The sequence below is a fragment of the Aphelocoma coerulescens genome, chromosome 5 (assembly GCF_041296385.1).
Source record: "Aphelocoma coerulescens isolate FSJ_1873_10779 chromosome 5, UR_Acoe_1.0, whole genome shotgun sequence".
NCBI lineage: Eukaryota > Metazoa > Chordata > Aves > Passeriformes > Corvidae > Aphelocoma > Aphelocoma coerulescens.
In genome coordinates, this window is record NC_091019.1 from 51,105,181 (window position 1) to 51,123,763 (window position 18,583).

The 18,583-nt window shown below is 35.8% G+C and overlaps 1 protein-coding gene across 2 annotated transcripts in view; it reads right to left on the minus strand.

The window, feature by feature from the left end:
- Positions 1-18,583, minus strand: part of TTC7B (tetratricopeptide repeat domain 7B) — a 130,240-nt gene that overhangs the window by 54,177 nt on the left and 57,480 nt on the right. For both annotated transcript variants that reach the window (XM_069018067.1, XM_069018068.1), the window contains exons 10-15: positions 14,586-14,669; positions 13,288-13,392; positions 11,123-11,240; positions 10,869-10,926; positions 7,264-7,336; positions 5,793-5,953 (exon numbers count right to left, since the gene is read on the minus strand). In XM_069018067.1, coding sequence (XP_068874168.1) covers positions 5,793-5,953; positions 7,264-7,336; positions 10,869-10,926; positions 11,123-11,240; positions 13,288-13,392; positions 14,586-14,669 — 599 coding nt within the window. The remainder of the gene's footprint in view (positions 1-5,792; positions 5,954-7,263; positions 7,337-10,868; positions 10,927-11,122; positions 11,241-13,287; positions 13,393-14,585; positions 14,670-18,583) is intronic.

An 18,583-nucleotide genomic window follows, 5' to 3' on the forward strand; every position in this document is an offset into this window, starting at 1 on the left:
CTCAAGCCCCAAAATAACGCAATTTTGTGAAAATCATGAATAGGTATATTTGGTGTCCATTAGATGGACTTCCTTGCACCCTACTGTTCCCCATATATTTGTTCCCAAAGCAGTCAGACCTGTGATTTTTGGTGCAGCGTTTGTATATTGTATTCCATATTATGAACTCAATGTCCTTAAGAAAATGTAAATCTCTAAACTATAATGAAGATAGTTTCTGACTAAAGCCAGAACAAATTAGTTATACTTGAAAACTTTTTGTTTGCATGCCTTGAATTCCCTGCAGCAGCTGGCTCATGACCCAAACTGGGACTCTTTCAATCAAGTTTCAAAGAATCTACAGCCTAGCAAACATAATTCAGGGATAAGACCCTGAGGCCAATGACCAATTTGTTATATAAAGTAATATCTACCTATCAACAGTGTCTTTTTTAATGGACCATTCAGTAAAAGCATGTAACAACAACCAAAGGGGAAGGGGGATGAGGGAGTGAGGTAGAAGAGCACAGAACAAAAAAAAAAAAAAACAAACCACAAGCAAACTAAACTGTCTTTCATGACTTACAGAAAAATCATTCCTGAGAACTGATTCATTTAACTCCCAAAATAAACAGGATCAAAATGGAATGGATTTGAAAATGCATGTTGTAAAATGTTGACAAGAATGCATATACAAACCTGAAAGACATGATTTTGGCAAGCATAGCAAATCACTACTTCTTGTCCAATCTTATATTACCATCCTTTCCTCAAATAATTTCCAGTGCTCTATTTATCAAGAAAAAATCCCCACAAAGTTTTACCAGCACTACATACTGCAGTGCAACTACAGCTGACATTGGGAAAGCAGAATAGGGTAGTCTGTTTCCTTTAGTTGATAAATATCTTCCTGTCCCACAAAATGGTTAATACACCATTGTATATGTATCATCCTACACTGCCTGTACTAACCAGTTCTTTTTTTATGCCCACCTGGACATCTCCAAGGAGGAAACAAGTTTGTTACACACTGAACTGAGAGGAATGTTAAAAGGCCCTGTGATTCTGGGAAATCTAATGTAGCTCAAAAGAGCCCTTGAGGGTCAGGAAGGAAAAGATTTAATAGTTTTCAGAGGAATGACATATTGGCCTGATGCTTCTGTGAAATATTCTTGGAAGAAAAAAAAAATTTCCATCACACTTCAAGAAATGTAAATGTTTAAACTGTGAACTAAGTCTTCAGTTGTCTTCAAATCTGTTACCATATGTCTTTCCTTTTTGAGTGTACTTAACATTAAAATAACATGCTTGCACTCCTCAAATAACCCATCTGCTGTTCCCTACTTCTGCTACTTTAAAAGCTTGTCAGCTGCTATCCATTGCAGTTCCAATTTTCAGCATAAAATTAGCAATTTACTACTTATTTTGCCTAATTACACTAATTGTAGGCATTACATTCGTCTTTAAGTGTTCCAGCATTTGAAATAATAAGGGAACCCCAAACAGTTAAGATTAAGAAAACAATATCCAAAGTACGTCACTAAGAAACCTGACTCTGTCTCCCTTGACTGAGAATCTACTTTTGACTAATCATGAATTAAAAACAGACAGAAGTGTTGTTTCAAGATTTCACATAATTCGAAACACCACTAAGACATAAATTCCTTGTAACAAGCAGATAAAAAAACAGGGTATATTGTACATAAGGCTCCTCAGGTACTTGCACATGTATTATATATATTGTACAAGATATACAAGCCCAATATGAACCAATGCAACACAAACACTGTTACCTTGCATCACCTTGAACACACCCTCAGACTGAAATGCACACCTCTGGGACTGCTTACACATTCAGAGAGGGAAATCACTGGATTAACAGAAATAAATCTCAAGGAAAACGCAAGCAACTGAGACCTGAAGCCCCCCTCATAGCTAAGCACTTTAGCAATTTAGGATATATTGTAGCTCCTTCCTGCCTAGTGTCTTTGCATTCAGGGCAGCACATCCCTGCTTCTGTTACAGGAGGAGAAAGTGATCATCTCCCTCAGTTGCCCTCATAGTCTGATGGTTAGGACTCTGAGCTGCATCATTTGTGGGTTCAAATCCTGTCAAGTTGGAGAAGAACTGAACTTACATTTCTATGACTACGACAAGCTGTCTAATGAAAGGAGAAAAACCTTAACTTTAAATTGATTTGAACACAGTAGCATCTGACTGAGATTAACTATTCAGGTGTTTGGTGCTGGCATCTTATTCCCACCCATCTCAGTATTCATACTGAGTACAGTATTCATAATCTTTTCAGTATCTTAATCTGTTCAGTAATCTCTTGTCTAGAGATCTTTTTGTCCCTGGATTAAAGCATGCTCAGACTGCAGGAGGCTTCAAAGATTAGCTAGCATTTAGAAGGAGATTGATTGTATTCATACAGATGATTTCTTTATAAGAAGAGTGGCTACAACCTAGCAATTTAAGCTTACAAAAAGTTTGAAACAATAGTGCTATAAATATTCAGTAAACAACTTCCTTTTTTATTATTTCTAAAAAAAACATAGCTACATATCTATTTCAACTTTAGAGGTTTCTTTGATTTTTGCCAACAGTTTTCCCAATACCTATTCAGATGTCAGAGGAAACTGCAGATTTATGCTGCCAATATAATGAATACAGGAGGAACAATCAACTCTCTATTCAAAGAAAAAGCTATACCTTGCTGCTAACAGCCCAGTGTGTTTGCTCCTTCCTTCCACTCCTTTAGATAATGATGGGACAGAATTCTTTGGCTCTGAGGAATTTCTTTCTACTTATTGACCTAAGATGCCCAGGGCAAAATCATGATCTGATTGGCCAAATCTCTACCTTCATAGTGCAGGAAGGTTAATATTAATTGCTCATCCAAACATACGCTTGCTGTAAGCTTCAAATATTGAACATGAACTCTAGAAATGCAACAGGTTTCCAAATGTCAAAAACTGACAGACAGCATGATTACTAATTGATTACAACAGAAGAGTGCTGGAAAGTAGCCACTTTTCTGCATGATTCATGGTGTATCCTATGAGTTCCTTGCAACCTCTGGCATTTTACAAAGATGCAATAATAAACTTGTGAAAACACAGATTCTTTTTAAAGAAATGCATAACAAAAAGAACATACAGCGGTGAAGAGAGCAAGAACAGCACAGTGCAGCAATGCAATTACAGCATATAGAGGTATGCAGATAGGAATAATGCACAAGAAATGAAAGAAACGGGGAATAATATAAATCACAAGCACTATGCTTTAATATTTCCAAGTATAGGGATTTATTATGCTGCAAAGCCATCAAAGTATCAATTTGCATAAAGCTGGGGTAATGGATCCTGGCAGAAATACAGAGAATACCAAGAGAACTCTTGTAGTATTTAGTTTACTGGGTTGCAGACATAACGGAAAGATAAAGCATAAAGGTATCTGAAGGGTTTACAAAACCAAATAAAGCACCACAGGCGAATAATCATATGTTTCAGTGTATCTAAAAATTAGCAAGCTGTAGAGGAACACAAAAGGATCTCTTTCCAGTCTACTAGGAAATACCATGAGATTATATTGTTTACAGAAGTCATAAAATAAGAAAACAGACACAGCAATACACTAAGAAGTTGTGTTTTGTATTTTATATATACGCACGTACACACTGTCAACCATTTCAAGAGCACCACATATAGTTTTCAAAAGCTGATAAATCCTTGCAAAAATAACCCAGTTACATGACAGAATCAATCCAAATTTATATTATTGACCAGATGTGCCTGTCTGGCTGTCACTATTAATTGCAGAGAGCAGACAAGAAATCTCAATCATATTTTCGACTTCTCTGGGAACTTGACAGCACTAAAAACGAGACTCTAAAAGACTTTCTTGAGATACACATAACTATTTCACCTAGGAGTCTTTAGCATTTGTTGCCACATCTGATGGCGATTCCTACTGCCAAGATACTCCTCTCAAATTCCCTGACCTGTACCAGTACACTGTAACGCAGTACACTGTATTAACACAGAGTCTGTTTTATATGACAGGACCAACAATTTAGAAGCACTATGATGACCCATACGATGAATATATATACATAGATTAATACAAAGATCAATACTGTAATGAACAACTTGGACAACATGTTTAACCAGGGCTGCAGTATAAACTACTCTGGAAAAGCCATGAACCACATTTGAAAAACCCATAAATACCTTTTGAATGCTCACAAGAATAATTTTAAACATTTTACTGAATGAACCTTTGTTCTCTCATTACAACAGAGATGAATGTAATAGGGAGTTCTCTCATAACAATGGGGAGTTCTGAAACTACAGTTTCAGAAATACTTCAGGACTATTACTACTCTGAGATACAGTTGTTGATACCTTATTTACATTGCCAATAAGTGGCAGAAGATGAAACAAGAACAGACAGAAGATGACAGTCATAGTGCTTTGAACATAAAATTAGGAAGCTGATACTTCAATTGCCTCTCAAACCTTGACTTACTGACAAGTCCCTCGGTCCTGAGGAAAGCATGAACAGATATGAAAGAGAAACTGCAACATAGTTCTGAAATTATGAAACATGGATAGAAGGCCCTGATAAGAACCAAGACAAGTCAGGTGTGTAGATAAACCAGGAAGTGAGATACAGCAAAAAGCAACAAAAGCTGTTGCACAGAATTGATTGCAAGCCATGAAAGTTCTGAAAAGAGGTGGTATCAACAGAGGTCCTGGTCAGATTTGTGAGGAAAAAGGCAACAGTACCTCAAAGAGACAGGCAAAAGGAGACATGAAATGTCAAGGAAGAGGAAGGAATACCACTATAGTTTCTATTTTCAAAGTAATAATATAAAGAAATCATATTTTTCTGGTAGGCTGATATAACGACAATTTAGGATATAGGCCAGTCATTTAGAAGTTAAGAATGAGATACTTCAAAAAACTGTCCAAATAAGCATGTAGGCTATGCGTCATACTATGGATTATAACCTTAGTGACAGCTGGTAAATCATCAAAGTGGAAGACTGGAAGTTAATGGAAGCTGTCCCTAAGATATTTTCCTCTAAAGAATTGTATTAGATTTTCATAAGAAAATAAATTAAAAAACAAACAAACAAAAACAAACCAAAAACCCAAACAAACAAACAAGCAAAAACCACAAAACAAAACAAACCCCAACCTCACAAAAGTACAAAATCCAAATGTATGGTTAGATGTACTTAACATGAAAAATAAACAGAAAGAATGATTTTTTTTATTAAACTAGAGGATATTTAGCAAACATGCTTCTTCCCTGTTCACTTATTTAGTTGTCCATCAGCCAACTTCAGATGAATTGTTATTATCTAAGCAAATGTAGAGATTCTCTGTTCATGATATATTTTACAAAATGGGTTACATATCTATAGAGTTATCTGTAGGATGGGATAAATCTGTCCTAGCTAATAGTTAAGTCCTATTTATCCTTCTTGGAATATTGCATAAAAATAGAAGACACAAACATACTATAAAGCATGCAATAGGGAGAAATTATCTACACAGAGGGTGTAGAAAAAACAAAGAAAGATCACCTATCCAGCTCTAACCTCCCTTCCAAACCAAATCCTTTATCCCTGTTTAACAAGCCTATAATAAGCAGACTTGTGCTAAATGGCCAGGAAGGAAGACTGCTGGAAAAAGAAAATAGACCAATCTTCAAATCAATCCCCTCTTGAAATGAATGAGATGAGAATCCAGGAAAAATAAATACAAGAGAAAGCGTAGAAAGGAAACATGACATTCACTCACATAAAATTTTCTGGATATTCACTCAAGGCCATATCAATGATATTCAAAGCATCATGATAGTGTTTCTGGGCTGATAGCAAGAGTGCAAGGAGATGAAGAGAGTTGGCATCATCTCCTTGTAGCTGCAGAGCCTGACGAACATAACCCAAAGCTTCTGGTATCTGATTTAAAAAAAAAAAAAAAAAAAAAAAAAAAAAAAGGCAGAAAAAGAAAGCACCACTATTAGAAGTATTGCCTTTTACTTAATTTACATCCATAAAATTTTCAAAATGTTCACCCAGATAACATGTAGCATTCTATACACTCCTGTAAGACACTGCTCAGAAGTTTAAAATGGACCTGATGCTCTGTGGTGAACACTGAAAATTAAATAATATATTAACCCGGGAAAGTAAGATACATGTTTTTATAAAACAGTTCCCTTCAGCCCCTTAAAATATTCTCTTTCAAGTCCTGGCTGTATTTCTATATGGTTTTGAAAACATTTTAATTGCAATGTTTAACTGAAATGTACAGTTAGACAGCAACAGTAACTTTTCTTCATGTAGAATTTCATTATCTCCTCAGCTGCCTGTGTTTTTGTTCAAAGTAAGTTTTTTTTGTTCACAGTAAGTGTTAAAACCAGGAAATTTAATTAAGCAACACAAGAATTTTGGAATTCAGAAGTACAGAGTCATAGCCTGCTACTCAAAAATATTTTGTGCTAGTAAAGTGACAATCCATTCCACTCTAAAGTGATGTAGTCCAAGGTCTGTGCTACTCATTACCGATGAAAAGTAGTCACCTAGAGAATGTAAACAACTGTGCTCAGGGCTACTCTATGAAATAAACATGACATAGGAAGAGGCTTACCATGATATATAGAAAGCAGTTCCACATTATCCAAATTCACGTGATGTATGGTAGAATGCCTTAAACATACCAGCTGTACAAGCTGGACTAAGCTCTGATCTCTTTTATAGCGTCAAAATGTTTTCCAGTTTTCTTAAACAAGTGTTTGTAATTTTGTTCACAACAACAACCAAGCCTCACAGAGGTATCCAGGAAGGGCATGGGTACTAGCCAGTACTCAAGATTTAAGCACTGTCAAGATGGTTAAAGACTAGATTCAAGACCTCCACTCTCCAGGATCTGAGCAGAGATTACACATAACAGGTAAAAACACTGTAAAAACTGACTTTTTCTCTCTAGCAACATAAACGCTGAAGCAAGTGGAATTACTTCTGTCTTATTTCTGATCCTAGAGCTGGAAATATTGGCAGAACTCTGGAGAACTGCGTAAGACTGAAGGTGTTTGGAGAGAGTATTTCAGTATTTTTTTTCAGTATTTCAGTATTTTTCCCTATATATGAATATGTGCACAAGGAAAACCAGGTTTTTATTGAAGAAATATTCATCTGTATTCACCAACAGATACAAATTCTAATCTTCATATGACAGCATGATGCTGCACTTTTAAAACATAACTAACCTGTCTGGATATGGCAAGCTGCAGTGCCAAGTAAAATGCTGCCAAATGATCCGTTGGAGACAAACTGTGAGCCCTTAAAAACAAAGAAACAAAACAAAAAGTGAATTTTCCCCTTGTTCCGACAGGTTAGACATACCCATAAATGTATATATATTCATTTATTCATATTCAGATCTCTTCACTACATGTATACTCATATATTGGTTTAAGTGGCGTTCATTTCAGCAACTTTTCTTATAATTCTTAATCATCCTTGTTTTAAAGGAACAACCTTGGGACATGAAAAATCATTTTCAATAGAAAACAATTATGTCATTTCAGCTTAAATCTTAGAAATAAATCTTTAATACAAAATGATTCTTCAAATAAACTGTACTCCTAAACAAACACTAGATGTCATTACTTAGAATATTTATAATAAAAATTCCTTAAATTAAGTTTTCTTACAAAGAAAAAGGGAAAAAAAACCCAAACACGAATTCCCCAGAACACTATGCCTTTAAAGAGATGAATTATATAAACTTTTTCCCACCTTTTAAAATAATTATATTTGTTCTCTTCTTTTTACAGTTTCGGTCAAACGCGCACACTGAGTCTGAGTCATTTTACTATCCCACGGAAATTGTTCTTGTAATACACTCTACTGTTTCCCCCTGTAATACAATCCTTCTGCTGCAAGATAAGAGCTTTTTAGCACAGGGATGCTGGAGCATAGACACAAAAAAATAATTATGGCTGCACCCCAAAATGATGTGTAGTCAGAAGTGGGCAGGAAGCCTGGAACTATTCTTTTCTTTACATTTGTTGCATTCTTTTAATGGAGGCTCATTTAGAACTACGATGTGCAATAATCATCTTTGGAACACGCGAGTCGCTTCCATTGGGAGGAAGGATCAAAACTGACCTTTAAACCACTACAACCACAGAGAACCTTCTCCTTCTGACCTGTCCATTTCTGTCTTCTCAAGTCCAAAGAGCGGCACAGGTCCCTTAGTTTAGCAACTACACCCAGCATGCTTTAAAGCAGTTTTAAGTTATTAAGGGACAGTTCCACATTTTGTTAACTTCACCTGTAAACTGGAGACTAGATGCACAGGTAAAGCCCAACAGTTTCCAGGACCAGACCTTTTTTAAATTTAAATTCTCAAATTAAGCAATACTAAACAAGAACAAGAGATTTTAACTTAGAGCATTCTTCTTCAGTCACCCAAGTTTCAGATAGTGAAAGAATAAAACTGTTACTATCTATCTACCATTTGGTGAGGTCTGTGAAACTTCAGTTCACACCAACCACAGGAAAAGCACTGAAAGTCTTCCAAAATTAAAAAAAAAAAAAATTAGTGAAACGAACACCCCCTCAGTACTGTGTGAGGAGAGCAATAAGCACCTTCTTGAATGGCCACCATCACAAATTGGTAAGCCTTGACATCCGGCTTAGGCAATGGTCCAAAAAGTAAATGTATTTCTCCAGGACATTTATTTCTTCAGTAACTGGCCCTCTAGGTAGGTGATTTTAAAAATGCAGAAAAAAATTATTTTAGAAAACAGGCACATTGAAATATACAGCCCAGTACAGGCTGCTTGCTTTATAAACTGGTAGGAGATGGAGAATTCAACTTTCTTCTCCTGGAAAACATTTATTTTTCAGATGTGGTAAGAGAAAGTGGGCATGACTGGTGTGCTGGGTGAAAGGCAACATAACACACAACCAAGCAACAATATTTGAACAGAGATTGAGAAAGAGTAATTTCACAGTGATAAGAAGCTGAATATTGACATTACCTGGCAATGTGCTTTTACAGGCCAGAAAGCCAACCATGCATTAGGCTGCATCAAAAGAAGTGTGACCACAGGGCAGGGCAGGTGATTCTCCCTTTCTATTCCACCTTCATGACACCCCACCTGGAGTGCTGTGTCCAGGTCTGGGGTCCTCAGCATAGGGAGGATATGGACCTGTTGGAGTTAAGTCCAGAGGAGGGCCACAAAAATGACCAGAGGGGTGAAGCACCTCTCCTTTAGAGACAAGCTGAGAGAGTTGGGATTGTTCAGCCTGGAGAACAGAAGGTTCAGGAAGATGTTACAGCACCTTCCAGTACCTAAAGGGATCCTACAGGAGAGCTAGAGAGGAGATTTCTATAAGGGCATGTATGGATAGGAAAGGGGTTGTGTCTTCAAACTGAAAGAGAGTAGGTTTAGATTAAATATTAGGAAGAAATTCTTCACTATGAGAGTGGTGAGGCACTGGAACATGTCCAGAGAAGCTGTGGATGCCCCATCCCTGGCAGTGTTCAAGGCCAGGCTGGATGGCGCTTTGAGCCATCCAAGAAGTTGACTCTCAGAATTTTGGGAATCACTATACTGAACTGAAGAACAGGGTCAACAGATGCTGAACTAAAATGGGTTAGCTTCAGACTGTGGTCCATTTCACTCCTTGCTGTTTCAAGAACCCTCAGAAGGAAGAAATTCACTATCAGGGTCTCAAAAGTAGTGAATGCACAGAATTGGTGAAAAACGGTTAGTACAGTACTTTTTGAAATAGTGATGATTAAGTCAGTAGTGGTAAGAGGGATGGGTGAGGAACTGAGTTGTAAATCAGGAGGCAGAAAGTTCAGTTTCAACATGGAGAAAATGCTGAAGTAGTAAAAAACTAATTAAAACCACTAAGGAACAGGAAGAGCAATGTTAAAATATATTTACATACCAAGGAATTGCTAAGACAACACAGAACAAAGAAGGACCAACACATACCGGCCTCACTCTAAAGTTACCTGCAAAACACATTTTCAATCCTATCCCCTCGGATACAAAATCACCACCAAAAAGCCAGGACCTCATTTTCACAATAATGCACAAATCCGTTTCCCTACAATTAGGCTTCTCTCACCAAAGAAGGGTTTTCAAGGATATATAAACATAAAAGACATATTTAGATGCTGCAGCCCTTTTGCCAGCTTTGCCATCAAGATTTGTTTCTTCTATAATTAGTGTAGAAATGTTCTCATTCACATGTTTATTGTCATTTCGTTTGCAGAGTCCACGAGAATGAACTACTGTCATCCCCAATGGCATTGTTTCCAGGTGCACTTGGAAGATGACATTTGCATTGTCATTGCCTACACTGTTACATCTCCAGATAGAATTTTCATTTTCCCCTAGCTTACTACCTCACCACCTGCACTTCACCCCTCAGCCCCAGCAGCAGGGCCTCAATTATTGCTCTGCTGCTACAGAGATAATTGCAAATGCCTCCTATACAATCTGATCAGTGGACAGCTCTTAGAAACACTATCTCATTGAACCATGACTTGATATCTTACATCATGTGTTTTTTCCTTCTAGATCAGAATATTTGAACAAATATTTTATACTAGAGAGCAACACAAATGTCTTTTAAAAAAGGGAAATCCTTAGAAATCAATTTAGGTAAATGCTGGCAGAAAATGATGGAAATAAATGCTAAAGAAATACATTCTGTTCTCATGACAGGAGACTCCCAGAGGTGAAGCTGTCATTACAAAATCTTTTACAAGTCTCTCTTTTCAGCACGTAATAAAAGCTTTGCACTACATATAGCAGAACAAATGGAAAGATCAACACCCACTCACCTCTGAAATGCAAGAAGAGCCTTTCTCTGCAAGACCTCTTGCATCCCTCGCAAAGATGCTAAAAAGGATATATTTAATCAGTGATATGAACGATGATGAGATTTCATTCCACACACTAACTGAAGAAGTTTTAATACATTGACTGAAAAAATGATTGCACACAGAACCTTTAATTAGATGTCTACCATTCTGCCAGGTATCCTTTTTTAGGCAGCATGGGAATTTCCAAATGTGAATGTTTATTCCTGTCTTACCATCAGTAGCCTGCAGACTGTAAGTCAATCCCAGTGCCAGGTAGCCTTTTGCTTTGAACTCTGATGTTTTGTCCCCGAGATCAACAACTGCTTTGGCAAATCTTTCAGCTTCTTCCAACTGAAAATATTATAAAAGATCCATGTAAGTCTAAAACTAGCTAAATCTTACATTATAAGAATGCTCAGAATGCTCACAATGTGTATTATGCACACTGAACCTGTTAAAATCTCAGCCATGGTTGCTTTGAAGGACTATTTCATTTCTCATTAGACTTACTTTTCTTGCTAAATACTGAGTAAAAAATGTCATACATGAAATCCCTATTTGTGCTTGGTCTTTGCATATTAAGTGCTTTAATTAATTTGAGCTTAATATTTTTAAATTGAATGTTAAAATTAACCCATCAGCCCAGGTACACAGATCAAGTTTTTATGGTCTTCCTGTGTTTACTGTATACTTTTACAAGTGTTTTAAGATGTGTTGGATGTATTTTTTTATGTTTTACTTGTACCTTGGTTTCAAGGCAGATTTTAAAAACCCCAGTTGCAACAAACAGCCCAGCCCCCATAGCCATACCCCCGTAAGCTCCATGACTCTTATCTCAACTAATACCACCCCTCTGACAAGGAGGAGCCATTGGTGGACAGAGATAATCTGTCAAAGGAAAAACACCAATCACCTTAAACTGTGGGCAGACTGTGGGCGGAGCAAAAGCTATAAAGGTGCAAGAGAAAGACACGCCCTCTCTCATTTTCCCCTTCCCCTCCAGCTTGCTAAGTTCAGTGCTGGAGAAACCTACTCCTTTTCAGGGGCCTTTAGAAATATATATATTTCTTTTTGACCAGCCTAGCACTGCAAGTTTTTTTTCTACCTGAGGTTCAGAGCTGCCTAAGCCTGAAATTCCTGAATCCCTGCGCTCCTGGGGCATACCTCCTGAGCCACTAGGATCCCAAATTTTTATATTTTGTTAATTTTTGCAATTTTTCAATTTTTCTGTTTTAATAAATTGTTTTAATTTCTACAAAGAGTTGTCTCATTCCTCACAAAAAACACAGATTTTAAGCTGAAACATCTCTTCCTATGGTTGAGAGAAAAATGGGACAAAATACATTTACTGTGCTTTTGCCTTTTTTCCTTTTTTTTTTCCAATAAAAAAGGTATTTCTGGTCCATATATGCCATCTACCATTTTTGCACTTTATAAATATGGTGCTTGACCCATGAACCATTTATTTAGGAAAATCAATCACAAGAACTGTGGCTCCTATCCTGTATAAAAACAGTATATCCATGCAGAACTGCTTCGAGTACTGCATTGCTGAATGGATGCAAACTCATAAACAGAGAAGCATGTAAAAAATCGAGGTTTAACTGCACATCCATGTTAGCACACTATTTAATAATCTAGAAAGAAAAAAAAAGCCCATTTGAATCCATTCCAGTAACAATAAATGCTAAGTACAGTAAGCTACTCCATACAGACTCAATCCATAGGGAACAATTTACAGAACTAGGATATACCTTAATTAAGGCTATATTTTTGTCAGCCTCAACAAGCCATGTTTGTGCTACTACAGCACTTTCTCAATTTCTGTATGTGACCTTTCCCTTCTCTTTTCCTTCTTTTTAAAATATACTCATTCTTCTAAAAATTACACAAGTATCTTGAAAACAGCACAATGATCTTTGATCACTTTAATGTTTTTTGTACAGATACACTGATTTCAAGTTTATCTAAAATACAACTCAACTGTCTCTACTATGAATCCATAAACCACAGCTACCTGCAACCATGGTATCACCAGAAGAGTCTCTTGATTATGAAAGATTTGTCTCATTATCTTCCCAAAAGTTAGTTCCTTCTTGCAGAAAATAACAGAAGTCTAAGTTGCATTTATAATCTGTCTTCCAACAATGTTTCAATTTCCATACATTTTAAGCTATGTCTTAGACCAGTATCAAAATATGCTACCTTGATAAACATAACCACTGTCAAGTATTTCAAGTTAGCCATTCAAACAGGGATGTACATGTGCATATTCATATCTGTGCTGTGTTTTTAGATATGTCCAAGTGCATGCAATCACTGTGCAAAAGTATTTGCTACATCTCTAAATCAAGATTTTACTACAGCTCTTGCTGAGAAGACAGAGGGCAAAGCTTACCCAGTGCAGAGATCCCATACAGAGCTTTGCAGCAAGGAGTGGAATAGTTGCATCATCTGGTTTCAAACGTATACATTCCTTCAAGACTTTAACAGCTCGAGCAGACTGTTTAAAACATTTTCCATTGAAATTATGAAAAGCATAAATGTTTCACAGATAGAAGATTCCTATTTCCACAGTTTACTTTATTTTTCCTTTGTGAAGGAGACATTACTACACATTTTGGTGACAATTCGTCACAACTCCTCAAGCCAGTGCAAGACAAGACTTTAGGCACTGCTGTTGTTATTTAACTCCTATGAGCTATCATTAAGCATCCCCAGAGAAATACTGGCTAAGAATGTAATTCCAATGGTACACAATTCAGAAAAGTTTTGAGATGGATTTAAAACTTTGCTAGGCCTGTAAACTCACAGCATTTGAGACAGGCAAATGAAAGAGAAGGAATGGGACAGTTTACTAAACAAGCAGTGTTCTTTGGGAGTTAAAACAGCACATAGGAATAGGTCTGATATAAGATAGAATGACACTGCTCCTCTTTTTTTTGACTTATTTGCCTCCATACAATCACAGTTTGGAAGATAACTCAAAGTAAATAGAGTTGGAAGAAGAACCAAGTCTCATCAGAACCAATGTGCTGCTAAAATATTTTCTAAGGAAAATACATTCCTTTCCCCCATACTGAAAATAAGCAAAATATCCCCATTGAGAATGATATTTTAGAAAATTAGTTGTTTACATTACATAATGAATGTCATTGACTTTCTGTAACATGACAGGGAAAAGCAAAAAGAACTGAAAACAGAGAACAGCATCTAAAAACTTAAGTTCTTAGTTTAGATAAATTTTTTTAAAAATCCATTAGTTGCACAGAATACAGAGTCTCAAAGGCAGCAATATTAAAGAAGATAAAGTCAGAAATTTCCAAAGGAAAAAAAAAAAGCAAGAGCATCACGAATCAGCATTAATTTGTACCTAAGTATAAAATAAATTAAGTCATCAAAAGCACACTTAAACAAGTTTTACAGGATAATAGGATCTGGTATAACTCACTACTTGTATTCAATCAGCTTATTTTAAGATTATTGGCAAGATAGTTGTTATCATAACCCAGGTTGGAAACTGTTCAAATAACAACATTCTTTGTACAGCACTGGGAAAAATTCAGGAGTACGGCATACTTAGTTGATTTAAGGATTAGAATTATTTTCAAAAACACTACCGATGAAAGCTATGGAAGTGCTGAACATTGTTATCAAATGCCATCAATACAAGAATTAGAAAAAATTTAGACTTACTTTTCCTGCTGCCATCAAGGACAATGCAAACTGATACCAGAGATGGAACTCTTCAAACGCAAACTTCATGGCTCTTTCTAAACACTAAATATGGGGGAGAAATTGTTATTTAAGGTCATGTTCTTCAATTATTGATATTTTAGTATCTAATATCTAGTAGTATTAAGATTTCTTATAGACTCTAACTTACATGTAATAAAAATTTTAAATTATTCAAATACATGAAAACAGCTGTTAGATTCTATATGGAAAAGAATTTAACAGAAAACTGATTTCTCGTTTACTATGTTTAAATACTCCTGCTGGTACTGTATTACACAGTCTGAAAGAAGGAATGATTAATATCAGCTTACTGAAGATACCATCTGTAAAAAGTAGGAGATAAGTCTTAAGTGAAAAGGAAAATTGTACACACTCTCTTCCTAAGTCATGTATACTTAATAAGCAACAGTACCACAAGCACTTATAAGTACCATTTAAAAGGAGGGGCGGTATATAAAGATTCACCTTGAAGTATTATTTCTATTTGTAAAAATTTTAACTTCACACTCCATATTCCGCTGAGATTTTAAACAAACTAACTGAATGCCAAAAGGAAAATCATTATTAATATACTGAGATTAAATATATGAAATTAGAATTATACACTAATTTTGTATGTTTCCTATCTGCTGTTGTCAATAAGAATAATTTCATTTTGCTATGTTAATTTTAACCAATCAGGCCTGTTCTAAATAGCAAAAAGGTGAAACACTTTTCTGCAAGAAACTGATTTAGGAATTAATTTTCTAGTCTGCAGAGTCCAATTACAGGAAGCAACTTTTCTGCTCTGATAGCTACAGTGTATATTTTACACCATAAAAACATGAATTATTTTTCCCATACAAACTCTGCATTAACATTACAGAAAGCACAAGGTGTGCAGTGTGTTCCCACACTAGACCAGAATCTGAAGCAAAGAACAGCACTGAAAATGAAACAAAAGGGAAGTGCATTATTTGCTACATGTAACTAATGCACACTAGAATTTATCCTACTACAAAATGTCCAGTATCAAGACTATTACTTAATAAAATTTTTATTATATTATTGTAAAGGAATGAAATGAAATGAAATGAAATGAAATGAAATGAAATGAAATGAAATGAAATACTTTCTAATATTGCTGTTAAAGGTTCACTAGATTGCATGTGTAGTAAGTTAATTAAATGTCTATTTATGAAAAACAAGACAGGATTTATTTTCCCATTGGACTTTTCATAAATGAAAACAAAAAGCACAGAAAGAAACAAGTAAGTTATGTGTGATTTCTTCTATTATTTTAGATACTTCACAGAGATGCGTACGTAAGTACTGTAAAAAATGTAAAATTTCTTTTCTAGGCCTTGCTCAATTAAAAATTAATTACCAATTCTAACTGCAGAAAATGAGGATTAAGGAATTGATACTTTAGGGTTTTATAATTTTGCAACTATAAGGGCATAGGACACAACTGTAGGTTATCCAAAAAGGCCTGAGTTTCAACATACTAATAATATATCTACTATTTTTTTGCTTGACTTCAAGTTCTATTTACTTGGCCCTGCTCAGTAAGAAAAGTGACAAGTTACATGACTTTTCTTTTCTTTGTAAGATGACAAAACTGGCCCTTAGCGTATGTGGGGGTAAGGGATGAATGGATAGATGTGTTTGTGACCTACACAACAACATGAAAACCTCTTAAACTGGGTTCTCCTGAAGCAAGTAACAACAAGGAGTTTCAAAGACTACAGCCTTTAACAAGAACTACATAACAAGCAATAGTCACTAGGCAGACTGCAAGTTATGAAATGTTCAGGATAATGGCAAATGACTTAACTACTTGAAAACAGATTCTGTACAATCCCTCTCCTATGGAAAATGCAACTGTTGATATTGCCTTGTAAATAATCACAAATCACTATATGAACAGGCTATGTTGAACACACTACTGAATTTGGTTGTTTAGCACTATGGTCTCCTGAAAAGTATATGCTTGAAGTTAGAGAGCTGAAAGATGAAATGATGAAACTGTAGGAAAATGTTTGGACTGGAAAATATCTCTTCTAGCAGGACACTTATAAGCTCAATACCTTGCATCCTACAAAGCTTAAAAACTAACTTGATTACAAGCAGAGTACTTTTGTTCAGGAAAGAATTGACAGTATAAAGCTCCTCCATCTATTTGAAGCCACCCTAAGAAATTGAAAGCCCATTATATACAAGCTGGATAAAAACATGAGCCCTTTTCAGTTAAGAACGTGACTTGGCATTAGAGCAGTTTAACATTGATGAGACAGATTTTTGATCACTTAATGTCCTTATATAACAACCAACTACTTCTGTATGTAATCAGCTAAACCAGAAGACAGCAATAAGATAATGGAACTGGTGGGTGCATACCATTTCCACAGTTAGAATAATTTCCCAATTTCTGATTTAATCTAGAACAGCTCCACTACAGCAATCAAAATCAGCTCAAAGACAATGAAGCCCTAAAAAATTAAATGCCTATTATATAACTGAACAGAATGTTTTAACATTTCTGAATTTGTGTTTATTGTAATACTTCAAATTATAGAAGTTACAGACTATGGGCAGCAGGATTTGAGGGCAGATATCTTCTACTCACTAAACTGCAAGAGCTTCTTAAAGTCTGTGTTTTCCACTGTGCTTTGAATGACAAGGATAGGAGGAAATGAGACGTTCTAAACATTTCCTGGTAAGATCCTGCTGCAGCTGTATATCTAGAATATCTGTATGCTAAAATAAGTATTGCTTATTATACCAGGTCTTCATAAGATCACTTTTTTCATACTCAGGAAAGATAGTTCATGTACATATAACAAATACATTTTAATTATTCTGTACTGAAAGTATTTTTCAAACATAGTGGAGTTATTTTCTTATTTTCAAAAAACATTTCAAAAGAATATACATACAATTTTGTTGGAATATTACTACAAAGATGCTAGACTAAAAGATGCTGGGTTAAAAAAAAAACAGAACAAAAGAAAACAACAAGAAGAAAAGACCTCAAAACAAGCCTTAGGTAGGCTTCAGCTTTCAAAGCCTAAGGCCATGACTAAAAACCCCCAACCAAGTAGCTCATCAAACATGCAGTCTCTCCTACTTTCCACATATTTATGGCCCTGCTTTTGTCTGTAATGAAGATCACCACAAGCACAAGAAATTCCAAAAAGGCATTGAAATCAGAGATCTAAGTCAAGTTAAAACATCTTCCACTATTTAGAATATTCAATTGTGCCCAAAGGACAGAAGGAACAAGCGGTACCATCTGTCAGTTACAGGAGAAATCACACAAGCAGTGAGGGAAACAAGTGCTATGTTTTCCTCTATGTGAGGGGACTGTAAGTCTTTCTTTCTACCCTTCAGGGTAATGTCCTACACTTCAAGACACTTGGCTAAGAACACAGCTAAGAGATACCTCCAGCCTTCCTGATGAAGTCAAAACCCTTCCCTGTTAAGAAATGTAAGAAGAACTGGAAGCAAGAAGTTGTATTTACTGTGACATAAATGCTACCCAAAGTGTCCCAAAGGAGACCGTAAAGAATCCCAGGAACATGTTATGTTCCCGTAAATATAATGATTGTTTAACATTCTAAAAAAGACAAAAAATCCACAACAACAAAAAAAATCACAACAAAACCATCATGACACCCGACAAAACATAAGAATCAGATTTGGAACCCAGGGCTCCTCTATCCTTGCCCAGTTGCTAGGCTACAATATAAAATGGAAAGGTTGCCAGTCACTTAAAGAAAAAAAAAAAAAAATCCAAGTTTTCAAGGTTTTTTTGGCCTCTTGGGGTTTTTATAATACTTGTTGAGTTCTAGACTGAAATATATGGATGGGCCACCTCTTGCACCTTTGGTGCACCTGCCTAAAACCATATCAAGGGGATAGTGTCTGTGGTGGCAAGTAAATGGAAATATTCCTGATTAGATTATGTTGTAGGG